Below are 19,793 nucleotides of genomic sequence, written 5' to 3' on the forward strand. Positions count from 1 at the left end.
GACACAAGATGGAAAAGTCCAGGAGCAGGGCTCACTTCAGGCACAGCTGGATCCAGGGCTCTGGTGATGTCCCTAGTACTCGGCTTCTCTCCATCTTCTGGCTCTGCTTTCCACTGTGAGAGTCCACTCTCAGGCTCCATTAACTGGCCTGTAGGAGCTCCAGGTTGTCCTATGGGGACAAGAGGGCTACAGAATCTCTGACCCAGGGTTTCTCAACCATGGCACTATTGACCTTTTGGGTGATGATTCTTTGCTATGAGAGCCCTGCTGTGCATTGTAGGGTATTTAGCAGCAATCCTGGTCCCCGCCCACTAGATGCCAGTAGTCCCTGCCCTCCTCCCTTAAGTTGTGACAACCAGAAATGTCTCTACACATTGCCGAATGTACCCTGGAGAGCAAAACCATCCCCTCTTCCTCTTTCCCCCATTTTGCTGTTCTAGCCTCGCATCCCTCACCCTCAAACACATCAGGGAATGAGTGAGAGCTTCCTGGTAGTTCCCGCAGAAGTCCTGCAACTCTCTCTGATTGAATCCGCCTCAGGTCACATGTCCATCCCTGAACCAATTGTTGTGGTGGAGGAGGGGCTGCTAGGGTGGATTGGCCAGGCCTGGAGCACAAGTCCCACCTCTAGATCTGGGCTCCAAGCTCCTGATGGAGGTGCGGGGGAGGGACAGCACCAAATAACAATGGAGGCTTCTGGAGGGGGAATGGAGGCTGGGAGAGAGAGTGGGTTTTACAGCCCACTTCCCTCTCTGCGGCTCAGCCCCCCATTGATCTGTTGTGGGACAACAAGGCAATCTGTAAAGTTCTAGCCTTGGCTGGGTCTTTGAGAGGGGCCAGGGAGATGCGGATGCGAATTTCTCACGGGGCGTATGACTCATTCATAAGGGTTCCTCTGAGACGCCATATGCTCAGTGGTTAGAGGCTTGGGTTTGCACCCCTGTGCCTCCCGGTAGGGACTCTGGTCTGGATCGTCGCTACTCACAGAGTGGTCTGGACCAGCCTAGTTTAGGATCTGGTTAGAAATGGAGACTCGGGGGGACTTCCCTGGAGGTCCAGTGGCTAGGACTTTGCCTTCCAATGCAGGGGCTGTGGGTTTGATCCCTGGTTGGGGAGCTAAGATCCCAAATGACTTGCGACCAAAAAACATAAAACAGAAGCAATATTGTAACAAATTCAATAAAGACTTTAAAAACGGTCCATATCAAAAAAAATCTTAAAAAAAAAGAAATGCAGACTCAGGACTTCCCTGGTGGTCCAGTTGTTAAGACTCTGCGCTCCCAGTGGGCCCGGGTTCCATCCCTGGTCAGGGAACTAGATCCCACATGCCGCAACTAAGAGCCCGCATGCCGCAACGAAGATCCCGTATGCTGTAACTAAGACCCGGGGCAGTCAAATATATATATGTGTGTGTATATATGAATATAAAAGAAATGCAGACTCTCCCACCCAGGCCTACTGATTCAGCATTTGCAGTTTAACAAGATACCCAGGTGATTCTTCTGCACGTTAAAATTTGAGATGACCTGGGCTAGAACAAGTTTCATCTCTTTAACTCAATTTCTTCACCTACCAAATGCAACAGTAACAATCCCATCTATCTCTTAGGATTGTTGTTAGAATTAAGCAACGGTTTGTTCACTTAAAACACTGAGAATCATAAATGTGCAATAAATTGTTTACTCTTCAAGCCTTAGACCTGTAGGCCTCAGCTATCAGAATAGCACAGAATTCTTCCAACTTTTCCATCAAAGAATCCTAGGAGATCAGGGGTTGGCAAATTGTTTCTGTAAAGGACCAGATAATAAATATTTTAGAATCGCGGGCCATACGGTCTCTGTTGCAACTACTCAGCCTTGCTGTTACGGTGCAAAAGTAGCCCGATAGGCATAGCCGCTTTCCAATAAAGTTTTATTTACAAAACAGATTTGGTTTGCAGGCTCCGGTTTTCAGTAGATTAATGATGTGGGGTCTAGCATGTAGCAGTCACCACAAGAGCAAAATGTCTCCGGAGTCTCATTCTTCATCTTGAAAGCTTGATCTGAATTTTGCAGCTTATTTCATAGCACAGCTGGGTTTATTTTAATGTGCATTTTTTTCTTCCCACACAATCTTCACAGGAAATCAGTGCTTTGGAAAGATGCTCTGTGTTTATTCTCTGTCATTACCTGCTCCCCAGCCCATCACCTTGTGAAGCTTTGCAGATAGGTGCCCCCCACCTGATGAGAGTGAGCTTCAGAGGACTGACCCCCACGGCCTGCTGGGAATGAAGCTCCCTCTCCTTAGGAATAAAAGGGAGAGGGAGGATTTCCTAATAGGGGTTCAGGTGTGAGGTCAGTAGTAGTAATGATGCCTCCGATCACAAGCCTCTGTTATTTTGTTGGCTCCCAAAGGGAAAGAGGGAGGGATGGAGGGGAGGTGCCCATTTTACAGATGAGAAAACTGAGTCTCTGAGAGGTTAAGTGACTCAGCTGCTGTCATTGCCTATCAGTGGCAGAGTTCAGAGCTCCAGCATAGTGACTGCCTTCCCTTCTGCCCTGCCATAGTTTATGCTATTAATTTGTGTCCAAGATAACGGGGGGTGTGGGAGATTGCCAGGATGGCTCTGATCCTTCACCCCTCCCTGTATCCATGCCTTTTGTTATGTAACTTTGCGGTGGCCTCCTGGGAGGAGGATGAAAGCCCTGTGGAGCTGAGCTGTCCCAGCCAGACACAGGCTTGACCCCTAGACATATTAGTGATTCCAGCCAAAATCAGCAGGGCCACCTAACTGACCCCAACTGACCCCAGGCGTGTGAGCAATAAATACTTGTCATTGGATTCCACTGAGCATTTGTGGTTGGTTTTTGCTCAACATTATTAATTATACTGGAAGTAGCTGATACAGTGGGTAAAAGCCTTTGTGAAGGTCTTTGAGCAACAATTCTCCTCTTAGGTTTCTGTCTACGTGGGCTCATTGCCAGCTTCGCTCAAGCTTGTCAGCACATGTACAGCCTCCACCCTTTCCTGGCAGGGCCACTAGAGGAATCAGTGTGTGTGTGGGGCCTTGAGATTTCGGGATTAATGGCAGAATAACATAGTTGTTAGTCACACAGGCTCTGGAGTCAGACTACCTGGGTTTAAGTCCCGGTGCCCCATTACTAGCTGTGCAATCTTGGGTGAGGATTTCTTTTTGTTTTGTTTGGTTTTTGAACAGAGGATGGTTTATTGCAGGGCCAAGCAAGGAGAATGGGCAGCTCATGCTCAAAAAGCCTGAACTCTCCAAAGGTTTTTGGGAAGAGTTTTTATAGGCAAAATTTGCAGGGAGGGCTCCAAGGTGTGTAACCTTCCTCTGATTGGTTGGTGGTTAGGTGACAGGGTGGTGTTCCAGGAATCTCCATCATGAGCCTTCTGGCTCTGACCATGTGCTTGGGCTCAGCCTGAAGTTACCGTCTTCCACCTGGGTGGGGGCCTTAGTTCCTGTAAAAGAACTCAGAGATAGGTATCAAATTGTTATTGGGTGAGGTTTTTTTTTTTTTTTTGCGGTACGTGGGCCTCTCACTGTTGTGGCCTCTCCTGTTGCAGAGCACAGGCTCCGGACGCACAGGCTCAGCAGCCATGGCTCACGGGCCCAGCCGCTCCGTGGCATGTGGGATCTTCCCAGACTGGGGCACGAACCTGTGTCCTTGCATTGGCAGGTGGACTGTCAACCACTGCGCCACCAGGGAAGCCCCTTGGGTGACTTTTTAAACCCCTCTGAGTCTCAGGTCCTCATCTGCAAAGGGGGATGATAATCAGGGTTGCCAGGATTATTAAATGAGATTGAGTATATAAAGCCCTTGGACGGTACCTGGCACACAGATTACCAAGTGCTCAGTACACACTAGCCACGGTGCCTGCATTAGACACACAATGGCACTCTAGTGGGTCACTGGCATGAGGGCTCTCATGCCCCCAGGCCAGGGGAACTCCTGCCAAGGCAGAAGGTGGAGGTGGAGGGTCACTGCCTAAGTGCCCACTCTCCCTGGCTCCCAACCACTGGTTTGTGACCTCTTGGACAAAGTCTACAGATCCTTGCTCTCATCCCAGCCAGATCCCAGGGAGTCCTTCCTGACCCTTCCTTTTCCACCCTCTTACACTCCCCACCTAGTACTTTAGATTTTGCTGGAAGGGAGGAGTGATGGTGTATTTATCTCCTATTGCTGCTTTAACAAATTACCACAAATAAGGTGCTGAAAACATAAAAGTGTACATTTTTAGAGCGCTGGAGGTCACAAGTCCACAATCGGTGTCACTGGGCTAAAGCAAGGCTGGTTTCTTCTGGAGACTCTAGGGGAGAATCCCTTCCCTTGCCTTTTCCAGCGTCTAGAGGCTTCCTGCATTCCTTGGCTTGTGGCCCCTCCCTCCATCTACAAAGTCAGCAGCATTGCATCTTCAGATCTCCCTCTGACTCTGACCCCCTGCTTCTCTCCTCATATCTCCTTGTGACTAATCCCTCTTAAAAGGACTCTTGTTTCTTTTTATGGCTGAGTAATATTCCATTGTATATATGTGCCACATCTTCCTTATCCATTCATCCGATGATGGACACTTAGGTTGCTTCCATCTCCGGGCTATTGTAAATAGAGCTGCAATGAACATTTTGGTACATGACTCTTTTTGAATTATGGTTTTCTCAGGGTATATGCCCAGTAGTGGGATTGCTGGGTCATATGGTAGCTCTATTTGTAGTTTTTTAAGGAACCTCCATACTGTTCTCCATAGTGGCTGAACCAATTCACATTCTCACCAGCAGTGCAAGAGTGTTCCCTTTTCTCCACACCCCCTCCAGCATTTATTGTTTCTAGATTTTTTTGATGATGGCCATTCTGACTGGTGTGAGATGATATCTAATTGTAGTTTTGATTTGCATTTCTCTAATGATTAATGATGTTGAGCATTCTTTCATGTGTTTGTTGGCAGTCTGTATATCTTCTTTGGAGAAATGTCTATTTAGGTCTTCTGCCCATTTTTGGATTGGGTTGTTTGTTTTTCTGTTATTGAGCTGCATGAGCTGCTTATAAATTTTTGAGATTAATCCTTTGTCAGTTGCTTCATTTGCAAATATTTTCTCCCATTCTGAGGGTTGTCTTTTGGTCTTGTTTATGGTTTCCTTTGCTGTGCAAAAGCTTTGAAGTTTCATTAGGTCCCATTTGTTTAATTTTGTTTTTATTTCCATTACTCTAGGAGGTGGGTCAGAAAGGATCTTGCTGTGATTTATGTCATAGAGTGTTCTGCCTATGTTTTCCTCTAAGAGTTTGATAGTGCCTGGCCTTACAATTAGGTCTTTAATCCATTTTGAGCTTATTTTTATGTATGGTGTTAGGGAGTGATCTAATTACTCAGCCATAAAAAGAAATGAAATTGAGCTATTTGTAATGAGGTGGATAGACCTAGAGTCTGTCATACAGAGTGAAGTAAGTCAGAAAGAGAAAGACAAATATCGTATGCTAACACATATATATGGAATTTAAGAAAAAAAAATGTCAGGAAGAACCTAGGGGTAAGACGGGAATAAAGACACAGACCTACTAGAGAATGGACTTGTGGACATGGGGAGGGGGAAGGGTAAGCTGTGACAAAGCGAGAGAGAGGCATGGACATATATACACTACCAAACGTAAGGTAGATAGCTAGTGGGAAGCAGCCCCATAGCACAGGGAGATCAGCTCGGTGCTTTGTGACTGCCTGGAGGGATAGGATAGGGAGGGTGGGAGGGAGGGAGACGCAAGAGGGAAGAGATATGGGAACATATGTATATGTATAACTGATTCACTTTGTTATAAAGCAGAAACCAACACACCATTGTAAAGAAATTATACTCCAATAAAGATGTAAAAGAAAAAAAAAGGACTCTTGTGATTCCACTGAGCCCGCCTGGATAATCCAGGCTAATCACCCCATCCCAGGGTCCTTCAATTAATCACACCTGCAAAATCCCTTTTGCCACGTAAGGTAATGCATTCATATGTTCTGGGATCTATGGCATGGACATTTTTGGAGGGCTAGTATTTTGTCTACCACAGATAGGCATTGACCCTTGTATATAACAGTGGATCTTGTCCCTGAATCTGAGAATTTTACACTCTTGTTGAACAGACAGAACTGTGGCTTATGTTTTACCATTTATTAGCTAATAAAAAGTAGCTTTGATAATCCAATCACGTTCCCAAAATTTATATAGATTTGGCACTGGGGGGGGGATGCTGCTGTCCAACACTGTACATGTGCCTCTTAAATAATTACTGAATTACTGAACCTATCTCTCCTTTCCATCTGCAGCTTGATGGTTGGGGCCCCATTGATTCTGGCCTAGAACATCGCAGCGGCCTCCTAACTGGCCTCCCTGCCTCCATTCTTGCCTCTGCTCCAAATCACCCTCCATAGCGCTGTCAGATGAATGCTTTAGTGTGTACATCTGACCACAGAGATCACTTCTCTATCTAAAACCACTCTACGGCTCCCTATTGCCCTCAGGATAAAGTCCCAACAACCCTCTACCATGGCTACAAGTCCTTCCAGGAAGGGCCTTTCTCACTCTCTAGCCACATCTCTTGCCCCTCTCTGTTAGGGTGACTGACCATCCCAGTTTGCCTGGGACAGCACTGAAAGTACCACTTCCTAGAAAACTACTCAGTGCCAGGACCACTGGTCACCCAATCCCTGCCCTGTGCCTTATGCTCTAGCAACACCTTCTGCTTGGAGATTCTTCCAAGCAGTTACCATGACTTTGCTTATGGCCTTCCCTCAGTCAGGAAAGTGACCCCTTATGTTATCCCCCAGGGTATCACTTAGGACTGTGCTGAGCAGCAAGTAGCTGAAAACTGGACTACAGTGGTTAAAACAAATGCAGGTTTATTTAGTTTTTACATAATTAGACATTCAGAGAACGGTTGCTGGCATCAGATCTGCAGCTTGATGATGTCTGAGCTCATGTCTCTGTAATTCTCTTCGCCACAAGAAGGCTGCCTTAGTTCCAGGCATCATATCCATATTCGTATTCATCACAGGGCAGTAGAGCGTGGTGGTCAAGAGCATGAGCTCTGGGGCCAGATTAACAAAGTCTGGATCCCAGCTCCATCACCTTGCAGGTAAATCACCTTGGGAAGTCACTAACCATCTCTAGCCTCAGTTTTCTCATTTGTGAAATGGGGATGATGTTAATAGTGACGTAATACATGTAAAACCTGTAGAACGGGGCCTGGCACAGAGGAAGTGTTCAGTAAGTGTTAGCTATTACTTTGATATTATAACTGCAAGGGACCTGGGGACAGCAAGAATTTAGCATTTTTAGCCTCCAGTATAGAGACAACTACAAAAGGAGGAGGCTGGGAACGAAGTTTGGGTCAAGCAACCAGCAGCATCTTCTGTATTTTGGTACCTTCTACTCAAATGTAAAGAATACATTACGCTGGGCGTCACCACCTCTAGGAAGCCATCCTGGACTCTTCCTGCCAACTCTCACTGGTTTAAGTGTCCCTTTGCCATGCTCCTGGACTGTATTCCTACCTTCACACTTACACCAGGGAACTCAGTGATCTGTTTATGAGTCTGTCTCCTGCAGAGCAGGGATCTTCTCTGGACCATCCCTGGATTCCTATGGCTGAGCTGGTGCTGGGCTCCTTGTAGGCCCCATTGCTGGTTGAGAAAATAAAGTATTTTTTGAGAATGAGCTGGACATCGTGGGAGGCCATGGTCCCCATCTCCAGGAACCAAAGTCTGATGGGGAAACTGGACAACTCATGGACCAACCAGAGGCAGCCGTAGTTGATGGCTTTCCTAGGAGGACTTCAGCGGCCGGGTTGGGGGTACCTCTCTCCATAGAGCAGCACATCCCCAGGAGCGCCCTGGACCAGAGACCCTATGGTCAGGGGTCGGGTGTCCCGCTTGGATGTACCTCACTGGACACTGGGTCCCTCTCTTTTCTGGACCCCTTGCCCTCCAGTCGGCCTCAGGACCAGAGGGCCCTGCCCTGAGCCTCTTGCCTGTGCATCACCGGCTGTCTGCTCCTGTGATCTGGCCCAGCTCTTTCCTTTTCTGGGCCTGAGCTTCCCTGCCTGTCTCGTGCAGTACAAGCTTTCCCACCTCTGACCTGCTGTGACTATGTGTGGAAGCCATTGCAGTCTGATCAGGGCCCGGTGGTTCACGGCTTATGAGATGTGCGGGGATGGGGCAGGTGCCTGGTGTGTCCTTAACTCATATTCCCTCAGGCACCAGGTGGCTTCCTGGGGGTGCCCCCTCCACCAGCATCCCCAGCAGCTCCTTCCAAGGCCTAACCAGCCTGGCTGAGGGGGATCTCTCATTGCACCCCTGGTATGGAAACGGGTAGCCCCTAGAGAGCCCGGGAACCCGCAGGGGACGCGCAAATCAAGAACACAGGTCGCTTGAGGGGAAAGGAGGTTTATTGTGGTTGCCGGGGTTTGCGGCCTTGGCTCCCAGGGATGAATCACAGCTGTAATTTCTGGAGAAGCAGAGAGCAGAGTGAGGGACTCTGGGGGGTGTGAGGCTCTGCCGGGAGGGTAGGAGCATGGCCGGCAGCCCCGGGCCTTGACAAGACAGGCTTGCCTCTGCCCGAGGGGTCTGGCCCTCTCGGGCACTTCCGACCACTGTGCAGGTGAGCTCAGGATACCTCCTGCTCCCAGGGTGGAAGCCCCCAGCCCAGGGTGACTCTCTGTCCCCGCACCCTCAAAATGTAGACGGCCATCCATGCTGCCCCCTCTCCTGTGCTGGGGCCACGCTTCACATTTGGGGGCACTGGTGGGGAGCCTGGGCTTGGGACAGAAGTATTTGCTGATGGATGAAAGGGTGGGGAAGTGAATGGCCGTTTGCTTCACTGCCCCTGACTCAAGGCCGCATGCAATAAGCACTCGATCAAAACTTCTTGAAGGAGTGAGTGAGTAAATGGAGTGAGTGAAAGAGTGAGTAGGGGAGTCAGTGAAGGAAGGGCGAGGGAGGGTGAGGGGCGGGTGGAGGGGAGGGGGCAGGGGAGGCGCACCCACCTCGTTGATCCAGTTGTTGTAGGCGGACACGCGGGTGAAGACCGTGGGCTTCTTGAGGGTGTTGCAGCTCAGCCCGGAGCCGAAGCTGACAATGCCCCGCACCTCCCAAGAGCCGTTCTTGGCCTGGCAGTTCAGTGGGCCGCCCGAGTCCCCCTGCACCAGACGGGGCGGGTGTCAGAGGGAGGCTCGGGAAGCAGGTGAGGGTCAGGGTGGGGCATATGGGTTGGCCTCTCAGCCTTGGTAGCCCCTGTTTTGGCCTCAGCGTGTCCATAGTGAGGGAGGCAGAGAAAATGTGGTTTGTGGGTAACTTGGCCTTATTCTGGGGGGCCCTGGGGTGTCAGACTAGGTCTTGCTTTGCTGTGTGATCTTGAGATGTTGAGAACCCTCTCTGTGCCTTGGTTTCCCTAGCTGTTCAGGTCACCATGCCTAAGACTCTGAGCTGCCCAGAGGGATGAGGATGCTGGGAGCCGTGTAGGAGACCCGGGAAAGGGAAGAAAATGGAAGTGGGGAGAGGCTCATGTGTTTGAAAACGGGACAGTCCCTGATTGTCCTAGATGTTTCTTCATTCTGTGTCAGACTCCCTGAGTCTTCTGTCTCCCTGGACCAACGGAGCTGATGGTATGAAGGAACGTGTGCCCGGACTTCACCGAAGTCTCTTATACCTGCGTTAGACTCACTTAGTCCTCGTAACAGCCCTGTGCTCACTACCGCTCCATTCTATGCATGGGAAAACTGAGGTTCAGATAAGTCAAACAGCCTGCCCAAGGTTACACAGCTGTGAAGTAGGGGGGCTGGGACTCGGACTCAGACTCACATTCAACTTTCATGCTCTGGCCACAGTGCTGGTGGGGGAGGGGAAGGGGGACAGTGACAAGTTTCTCCTAAGCCTCTTAGGACCAGCCGGGGCTCAGTCTCCCCCCAGGGAGAGGGTGTGGCGCCTCCCCACTTCTCACTCCTTTGCCCTCCTCACTGCCCCCTTCCATCTGGCCACCTGCAGTAGAGACGTGGGGCAGCGCCTCGACACTTACGTTGCAGGCTGAGATGACGCCATCACCCCCGGCGCAGACCATGGTGTCCTTCACGTTGTTGCCCCACCAGTCTCTCTGGGAGCATGTGGCGTGATCCACCACGGGCTGCAGGCCCTGCTGCAGCTCGTCAGCGATGGGGCCGTTGGCTGGAGAGAGAATGGGTGGTGACCGGGCGGTCAGCCCAGGCAGCCTCAGCCCCAGCCCAGGCCCAGGCCTTCAGGGAACAGAGGGCTGGATGGGGCTGGGACATGACCGGGCGAGTTCTGGATAGACTTTGAGGGACCCACACACAGGCCCTTAATTGAGAGGCGAGACTCTGAGCCAATGGTCCTGAACTGTTTGGGTTAGAGACCCCTCTAAGCGCAGGGAAGGCAGAACCAACCCATAGAAAACCCTTAAGAAATAACCACTGAGTTATCTTTAATTTGGGTTCTGGGGTTTTAATTGCCAATGGTTTCCCTGTAGTTCTCTGCCTTTGGTGTCACACATTGAAAGGTCTTTCTCACCCCCAAACTTTCCAAATTTTAGAGGATCTGCATTTTCATCTAAGTATTCTGTAGTTTCATTTATTTGCATTTAACCTTTTAATTCAGTTGGAATTTACTTGGGCGTGTGGTATAACATAAGATCATAAGATCTAATCCCCCACCCCAAAATGGTTAGTTTCATTTATTTAATAGTCACTGACATGGCACTTAGTATGTGCCTAGCCCTGTTCTAAGCCCTTGACAAATTCTAGTCCGTTTAATCCTTATAACACCCTTTATATGCGCTTGTTAGAGTGTCTGCCACATGGTATATGCTTAATAAATATTAACCATTATTACAAAATTTAAAAAGATGTGAAGATGTTAAGGCAAAAAGGGAAGTGGTGGGCAAATGTGGGTGATGTGCTTATCGTGGGAGCTGCTTCCTCCAATAAGACACTCGTGTCTGGCCAGGGGCTATACTCACTCCAGAGACGGCCCCAGCCAGTGACGTAGCAGGGGTAGCCCTGAGGCAGCAAGGAACCCTCCTCTGGCAGGCAGGCTAGCTGGATGGTGTCACTCAGTTCCACGGGCTCCGCCAGTTTGATAAGGGCAATGTCATTGCTGGAATCCAAAGTGGAGGTGGTGAATGGCAGGAGGGCCTGCTCCCTCAAGCCAATGCTAAGAGGCCCAGGCTGTGAGCTGGGAGTCGGGCCAAGGGTGAGCAGGGGTCCTCCATAAACATCCTGGACCTCCAGCTTCTCACTGGCAGACAGAGATGCCGGAGGACCAATGATCTGCCTTCTAACCCCATCACCCGCTCCTGTAGGTGTAGCTTCTTCCCCCCTCCCCCACCCCCCCCGCGCCACCTTGTGTCTTCACATCATGAAAGGCTTAACAGAGGGGAGACAAGAGCAGAAGCATTCTGAACCACTGCAAGGTTATGTATCAACTGAAATTCAGCTAAGCAAATTGGAAATTATAACGATAAAAACACTTGCGGATGCAATTTTTAACGTTTTCGTGTTGCCAGATTGAAAATGGACAACCCTAGAGAGAGCCTGGTTTGATTTCTAGTTCTGCCATGTACTGGGCTGTGTGACCTGGGACACATTCCTTAACCTCTCTGATCCTCGGTTCCTTGTCTAGGGGCTGTTGTGAGGATTAAATAAGAGATGGCATGTAAGCTGCTTATTACAATGCGAGCGTGCAGCAGGCATCAGTAAAGGTGAGTGCTGGCTCATCCTCTGGCTGAGAGACTTCAGGTAATATACTGTGGGAGCCTCAGGATCCTTATTCCCTGTGTACTTTCCAGAGACCCTTGGCCAGTGATGGGTATTGGAGGGGTGTCCATCTCCACTTAGCATTTTGCCATTTTGCGTAAAGTCATCATCTATTGGCTGTTCAGGCTAAGGATGGGGTCCAGGGACAGGCTCAGGCTGCATCTCAGGGACGCCTCCTTCTTCTGAGCTGCTCCCAGGGGGCTGTGAGATGGCCAGCTGGGCACTCACCGAACTAGGAAGGAGTTCCACTTCTCGTGGACAAAGATGGTGTCCACGCCCATGAACACGGAGCCTTCCTCATTCTCCACCTCCAGGTTGTTCTTCCCCAGGGCCACGCGGTAAGTCAGGGTATTGCTGGATAGAGGAAGGGGACCAGGTCAGGGTGGCCTCCTGTCCCCACCGGCCGGTGGGGTAGAGGGGGAAGTTGGGTCTTTAGTGACCCAGCTTTGGGGCCACCGTGGGACTTGTTCGGGGGAAGGGAGTGTTCATCCCATTGACCCTTCCCAGGGCGCAGGGTAAGGACCCTGGTCTTGGAGTCAAGTCCACTTTGACTGCTAGGTGGGTAGGCTCGGCTTCAGTTCTCTCACCTGTAAGGTGGAGATAATCTTGGAACTCACCTGCCAGGGCTGCTGTGAAGATGAGCTAGTCCACATGCTGCTGGCCTGCATTCTCTCTCCTGCATTCCTCTCTAACCGCCTCTTCCTCTCCTCTCACACAAAATGCCCCTGCCACACCGGCTTCCACTTTATTTCTCAAACCTACCAAGTGGGCTCCCTTCTCTGGGCCTTTGCATTAGCTGTTCCCTCCACATGGAACACCTTACCCCCAGACCAATGACGTCTTCCCTTATTTCCTTCAGGTCTTTGCTCAAACAACTCCTTTCAAGAGAGACCTTCCCCCGGCCACGTCATTTAAAATAGAACTCCTCATACTTTTTATTCTCTTTCTGCTTTATTTTTCTTCATTGCCACTTGCTTTGTTATATATTTACTTGTTGAATGGTCTGTCACTCTGTCTTCCGCTAGAATATAAGCTCCCTGAGAGCACAGACTGTGTCCTCACTGCTGTGTTCCCTGGCGTATAGTAGGCGCACAGTAAATACTTGTGGAATGAATAAATTAACAACTGAGTTACTGGATGGGAGTAGCTTATTCAGCCCAGTGTCTGGAGTGCGTGCTCAAGAAAAGCAGCGTATCAGGCTCCTGTTCCCGGGCGAGGGTGGGGTGTCTGGGCAGCATCCCGTTCACCTGATGCAGTGGGCAGCTGTGAGGACGTGACTGGGGGTGATCAAGGTGCCACCGCAGGTGTGCCTCCACACGCCATTCTTGAGGTACTGGAGGGAGATCTGGGGGAGGATGGGGAAGGACCACGTGTCAGCCCCCAGGGACCTGCTCCCCACCCCCCTCCACCTTGCCTTCCCCACCTGCTGCAGCACGCTTACCTGCCAGGGCCAGCTGTGGGGAACGGCGTTCTCTCCGCCCACCACCCGGGCTGATAGGTTGGGCTGGAAGATGGGGACCCCGCAGCTGGAGGCTGGGGATACAGGAGAGGAAGAGCACAGGTGAGCCGGGCTGGCATTGCTTTGGGGAAGGGGCAGGTGGAAAGAGCGCACATTTGGGGGCTGGGCAGACATGGGTTTGACTTTTCCTGCATGGCTTTGGGGAAGCCATCGAGTTTGCTGGGCCTCAACTTCCCTTTCTGTGAAACGGGGAGACTAGCGCTAACCTGGTAAGTTCGTCCTGAGAACTAAATTAGATGACGCAGGTAAAGAATTGAGCAAAAGACCTGGTATAGAGTGAATGTCGAATCATTGAAGGAAACCTAAAGTGGCTGGCTTGTGTGTGAGTGCCCAGGTACACCTGTGTCCTTCAACCTTACCCTGCTGTCCCATTTCAGGCCACAGCACAGTGCGGGTGTGCGAGCACTGAATCTACAGAATTCCAGACTGTCATAGCTGGGGAGCTGTGTGGCACAGTCAAGAGCAAGTGCTGTGCAGTGAGGAAGACCCAGACTCAAATTCTGGCTCTACCACTAACCAGCCGTGTGATCTTAGATAGCAAGATATTGAGCATCACTGAGCCTCGGGGTCCTCATCTGTAAAATGGGCATATTAACAGGCCCCGCCTCTCAAGGTTGTTGTAGGATCAAATTGGCTCCTGAACGTCAAGGGCTTAGCACAGCGCTCGACACATAGCAAACATGGGGTACACAGGAGCAGCTATTATTATCATCACTGTTGTTATTAGCTGGAGGACTCTTAATCAAGTGCTCTCACTTGCCAGAAGAGCCAGTGAGCTTTAGAGAGGGGAAGTGGCTTGTCCAGGTCCCGCCAAGAGAGAGTGACATTCGAGCCAAGTTCCTCGATTCCCAATCTGGGAGGTCACCAGCATGGCGGGGGGAGCAAAGAATCCCCAAATGAGAGATGCCGATGCTGGGAAAGGTAGGCCCTGATGCCCCCCGGGGTAACTCGGGATGAGGCACCTTCTGCGTCCCTGGTGCTTTCCATACCTCATGGCTCATCCTCACCCTGAGGTGAGGAGCATGAATCCTATTTTGCAGATATGGAAGCAGAGTCGCCAAGCAGGCAAGTGGCTCATCTGACACACAGCTGGTCAGTAGTAGCTGAACCCACATGGGACCCCAAAGCTCCTTTCCTGAAGCCCTGGAGAGCAGAGGGTCCCTGACCCCATCCTTGTCCCCGGGAGGCCAGCCCAAGCTCACAGCCCGCTGGCTGCAGCTGGTCCCCAAGCCGCAGCTTACTGTAGGCCAGGAGCACTGTGAAGACGGTGACGCCCAGCATGTCGTGAGTGCTCGGGATCGAGTGGCCGTCGCGGTGACCAGGTCCGCACTTATAGGCAGGAGGAGGGTGGACCCACCTCGTCAAGGCTGAGCCACCCCTTGGGAGGAACCTGTTCTGTCAAGGCCCTTTCCCTGACCTTGGCTGGTTACTGTTTAATTTGCGCAGGAGATGGAGCTGGCTTGGAGGCATGAGTTTCCCAAATATCCTGAGACAGAGCAAATCTGGCGTTTGCAGGTTTTGGGGGCCCTGCCACGCTGCTTGGCCTGACTCATTTTTTTTAGTTGTCATTTATTGTGCCGGGTGCCGTGCCCAATACCTCTTGCAGTCACTTAATTTTCCCAACACCTCGCGGTAGACACTCTTGTTCGCTCATGAAACTTCACGAAGCTGAGACTCAGAGGGTCGGGGGCAATCTGGGGTCACACAGCTGGGCAACAACAGACCCAAGATTTGAAGTCAGCGCTTCTAACGTCAGTCTGGGGCCGCAAACTCCTGTGATGCACCGCTTCCTTCTCTGTCTTTATAGCTCTTTCTTTGCTTCCTGTCCTTTTCTTTCTCCCTTACTCAACTAATACTGTTTGGTCTTGGGGTACCCCCTGCTCTCCAGCACCTCCTCCCCAGGCTTTGGATGGAGGCTGAGGCGTGGGCTAAGCTCCTACTTGGAGCCAGCTCAGTTGTCTCCCAGCAAGGTCTTCAGTCTCCCCGTCTCTAAAATGGGCAGGTAGGACCAGATGGACTCTCAGGCTCCTTTCAGTCCTAAAATTCCATGACTTGGATGTCAAGGCCGAGTGCAGATCTGGGTTTGTGATGTGTGCCCAGAAGTTCCAGCTAGAGCCCCAGCAGTTTGGGCTCAGCCTGGCTCTCGGAGCATCTGGTTTAATCCACTTGTCCTGAGGCCCGACTTCTCCCCTTTGTCCTCTTTTGACTCATTCTCGTGCTCCTAGGAAGTTGTTTTCTGAGCTGGGCCCACTGGTCCCATTAGGAATTATTTCCTAATAAAGAAATTCAGAACGCTACACACCCTGCCGGTCATGGTGGTGAGCTGGGGGTAGAGGAGGACTCTTAACTCACACGTTTTTACAGCTTAAATCCTTTTTAAAAACAAGTGTGTGTTACTTTGGTCATATTAAAAATCAATAAAGTTTTGACTGAAAAAGCAACAGCAGAGAGGGAGTGCGAGGGAGTGTGTGTAGGGGTGATGGCCTCAGGCCTCAGAACTGGGGTGTCTGGGGGACCTCAGACTCGCTGCGAGAACATTCTGTTGCCTTCTAGAGGCTGGTCAGTGACTACTGCCCACCACACCTCAGACCCAGAGCTGTTGGTCACCAAACTCTGCAAAGGGTCACCCTGGGCTGGGGACTGACATCGTAAAGAGAGACAGGCTGAGCTAGGGAGGTATTGGGGGTTGCCAGGGTTCTGGGGGCAGGAGACAAGACTCCTGGTTTCTGTCGCAGTCAGTGACTTGCTGGACCCTGGACCTTGGCCAACTTCTGCGGCCTCAGTTTCTCTTGGGGAAACAACTTGGGGAGATGATTAGCTGGGCTTCTGTGGATGGGAGTTTACTGATTTACACACACAGAGAGACAGCAAGGTCCAGGCGCTCATCTCAGTCACGTGTACAAGCCCATGGATATACAAGCATACAGGGACAGGCAGACAGACAGACAGACAGACACACACACACCAGTGTCATACATAGAAAGCAGTCTGTTATAAACACAGTCACTCTCAGAGCCCCGAGCCACACGTTCAAAATGTACTCTGATATAGAAATAGCCACAAAAGTGCACAGGCACATAGGTAGTAAGGTACCAGGTGAAAAGTCATTCCTTTTTTTTCTTTTGGAATGTTCACAGAGAAACTGACCTTTTTGGAGAGGGAGGTTGCTGGCTGCTCTGGAAGGTGCAGACAGCATCAGCTTTAGGGGAACTTCATTGTTTTGAGACGTTTACCAGTTGAGGTCCTTTATGTAAGACAGCGTCAGCAATTGTGCTTGGAGAAAACTGAGGTCACCTTAGTCTGTTTCAGATGCTGAAGATGGGATGTTGAGTGCTTTGCCTCGTGCTGGACCATATTCCCAAAGGACGGAACACCTAGAGCCAGTACTTCCTAGCTGTGTGACCTTGCGCTAGTGACTCAACCTCTCTGTGCTTCCACATCCTCATCTATAGAATGGAGATTAAAAAATGGTACCAGCCTCATAGGGTTATTGTGAGGAGTGCCTGACATAGGGCAAGCACTATATAAATATTGGCTGTTATTATTATTGTTATTGATCATCTGGTTCTCATGAGAAAGCTTGAATCTGGACTGTCACTGGGCCCTTTTGCCTTTGTGGGCCCCTTCCTCCACCAAAAAATATTAAGAATTTTATGTTTTATGACTGCGTGGGTATAAAGACTAGTATAATCCAGTTTGGATTCTATTCATTTTTTTCCTGCCAATTTTAAGAGAAACTAAAACATTTCTGTGGGCCTTAAAGTTATTGTGGGCTCCAGGCACTGCGCCCACCGTACTGATGGGCGATTTGGCCCTGGCTGTGGCCCCTCCGCATGTCAGGTTCTGCACAACTGAATGGCTGAGAGAGACATTGGGGAATGTTCTTTGGATCACGATGAGTGCCTGTTCTGGACCCCGGAGATGGCTTTAGGGCAGCCAGGGAGAAAACTGTGCTGTCACTGGGAACAACTGGGGCAGAGGTGGGAGCTGCCTCTGGGAGTGCGCACGGCTAGTGCCGGCCCCTCCTGACCTGGCCCTGGTGCAGGGAGCCATCGGCCAGAGGACGCCATCACTCCAGGGGCTCCAAATGCCTAAAGTTATGGCGCTGACACTTGGCTGGCTGACCTGATTTTCTGGCCACCAAGATTGAAGAAGCAGCCCCAGGGGGACTTGGGAATAACTGCAGAAGGGCGCCCTGGGGGAGTGGATTGCTGTGATTGGAGGGCAGGGGGCTTGGTGTTGGGTTAACTTAAAGCTGTGACTCTTGCCTGCCCAGACTGTGAGGCACTGACTTACCAGGGACACAGAAGCCCTTCATTCCTTCATTCTTCCCAGACTCGCTGAGCAGCTCCGGTGCGTAGGCGCTGTGCTAGGGCTGGGGCCACAGAGAGGATAAGACCCTGTTCAGCACTGCTGGACCTACCTGCCTGGCTGGGTGATAAGTGTTCCTTGGAGTGTTCTGGGCCAAGAGCTGGGAGCCCCAAACGAGAAGAGGTTATTTCTGGGTGGGAGCTTGATAGGGGGCAGGTGGGAAAGGGTGGCTTCTCTGCAGATTCCATGTCCAAAACGAACATGAGGACTTGAGACTGTGACGATGCCAGACACCCCCATCCTTATCCCGCTGAAGCACGTGTGTTCCAGGGCCTGGAGCAGGGCCTCCCAGGATCTGGGCACTTAATGTCCCCCAGCCATTCAGGGCCAGACTGTGCTGGAAAAATAACCATGGGTGACTTGGCAGAGGCTGGGCTCAGGGGAAGGGAATGCCAGGAGAAGCAATGCCAAGGTTGGGAGTCAAGCGGGGAGGCTGTTGGTGAGAGCCTGAGAAACAGGGCAGGTGCCACTGACCGGGGCCCATAATTTTTAGTTGCTGGGACAGGACTTTCGGGGGGCAAGTGTTACATCTTGGGTGGGACCCACTAAGGAGGCGGGCCTGGGGGCTGGCAGTGTTTCTCCTCAAAGTCAGATGAAAGTACTAGATGTTGAGAGAGGGTTTGGGGGCTGAGTGAGGGGTTTGGGGTTTGGTGATGGGGACCGGGATTTGGCGGGGGGCTTACTGAGAGCACGGGACCTGGGCAGGGTTTGAGGAGCCGTCTCCCCTTCCCATTCCTGGCCCCTGAATCACTCCAGGCCTCCTTATTCCTCCCGTGCCCTCTGCCTGGGCTGGGAGTGGGAGGTCTTGTGCGGACCGAGGCTGGGGGCCCCTCTCAGCTGGATCTGATGGTGGAGGGCCTGGCGTGGGACCGCTGGCCTGTGTCCCTCACATTCTGAGGGCTGGAGGCCCACATCCACCGCCGGGCCAGCTGGGCGGGGGCTCTGGGGCTTGAATTTTAGCCCTTCCCTGTCAGTATCCTCTGTCCCTCAGTTCTGAGACCCTTTTGCTAGCATGTCAGGGGTTCTGATGCTCTGCCCTTGGGAAGGCAATTGAAGGGCGACGCTTAACCCAACATGCGGTGTTAATGATGGTGGCATCTCAGGCCACAGATGGCATGTGGGAGTGGCCTTTCTCAGGAAATACACTTCAAGGACACAGCCTTCTCCAAGCAGGGCCTGTGAGGAAGCCAGAGGTGGAGGGCATCCTGGCTGCTGTCATACCACCCATGTCCAACCGGGGGCAGCGATGCCCAGCCTAATCTCAAACTCCTGCACCCCCAACTCAGGTTGTACTTGACAGACGGGGGACACCCTACCTGGAAACCGAAGGGTTGGGAAGACTTTGAGACCCTCTCATTGAACAGATGGGGTGACTGAGACCCAGCGGGAGCCTGATCTGTCCAAAGCTACACAGGGATCACCTGGCTCTTTGCCTTTCATCCAACCACCCGTCTGCGGGGGAGGCTTGGGGTGCATCTCTGAGTGTGGCAGAGAGTCTTGGGGGGGCTCTAGAGTGCCTCAATCCAGAATCCCCGTGGCCTCGGTGCCACCCCTGGTGCATGTCCTCCTCTGAATGAACTTGCCAGGCAGGGCGGCTGGATGGGTAGGGGCACGAGCTGTGGACCGAGCAGCCTGGAGCTGCCCCGCTTGCCTGTGTGCCTCTGGGAGACTTTCTGAGTCTCTCTGTTCTTATCTGGGAATAACACAGCACCCCCAGCCCCCTCCTGGGCTGGCTGTGCAGATGAAATGAGTTGTTATATATAAAGAGCTTAGACTAGCCCCTGGTGACAGCAGGTGAGCATCAAACTCAACCTCCCATTAGGAAGAGTCCCTCTTCTCCCTGCTTCTGAAATGACATGGGAGCCACCTGAGCCAGTGCTGCCCCAGCACCCAGGTGACCTCATCCTGTCCGCTCCTTTCCCAGCCCCTCCCCTCTCCCACCCCAACAAGAACCACACACACATAAGAATATAGAATTTTATCTTATTTTAGTTAAAAAAAATAATCGTACCACCGAATGAAGAAGTAGCCTTTTTTTTTTTTCCTTTTTCTTTTTTGGTGAGAAGGGAAGAGAGAAAAAAAAAAAGCAATACGCCAAAAGAAAAAGA

The 19,793-nt window shown here is 51.3% G+C and overlaps 2 protein-coding genes across 2 annotated transcripts in view; both read right to left on the reverse strand.

Annotated features, from left to right (window-relative positions):
• Positions 1-140, reverse strand: part of LOC111187065 (chymotrypsin-like elastase family member 2A) — a 19,181-nt gene extending 19,041 nt beyond the window's left edge. The window contains exon 1 of the mRNA XM_089916090.1: positions 36-140. Within this exon, the coding sequence (XP_089772216.1) occupies positions 36-140 (105 nt within the window). The remainder of the gene's footprint in view (positions 1-35) is intronic.
• LOC111187165 (chymotrypsin-C) lies at positions 140-14,701 on the reverse strand. The gene is made up of 8 exons (XM_089916155.1): positions 14,556-14,701; positions 13,237-13,328; positions 13,043-13,140; positions 12,024-12,149; positions 11,000-11,136; positions 10,046-10,191; positions 9,018-9,170; positions 140-169 (listed from the first exon to the last, which is right to left on the reverse strand). The coding sequence occupies exons 1-8, from the start codon at positions 14,593-14,595 to the stop codon at positions 140-142; spliced, it is 822 nt and encodes a 273-aa protein (XP_089772281.1). The 5' UTR covers positions 14,596-14,701.
• Between the last annotated feature and the right edge of the window lie 5,092 nt (positions 14,702-19,793).

The sequence above is a fragment of the Delphinapterus leucas genome, chromosome 1, assembly GCF_059928025.1.
Source record: "Delphinapterus leucas isolate spDelLeu-1000000601 "Yukka" chromosome 1, BTC_Dleu_Yukka2, whole genome shotgun sequence".
NCBI lineage: Eukaryota > Metazoa > Chordata > Mammalia > Artiodactyla > Monodontidae > Delphinapterus > Delphinapterus leucas.

Coding starts and splice junctions, on each gene's coding strand:
- LOC111187165 (XM_089916155.1), bottom strand. CDS start 14,595: ATGCTGGGCGTCACCGTCTTCACAGTGCTCCTGGCCTACA. Junction 11,137..12,023: donor TGGAACTCCTTCCTAGTTCG/GTGAGTGCCCAG, acceptor TTTGGATTCCAG/CAATGACATTGCCCTTATCA. Junction 10,192..10,999: donor TGGCTGGGGCCGTCTCTGGA/GTGAGTATAGCC, acceptor TTCTCTCTCCAG/CCAACGGCCCCATCGCTGAC.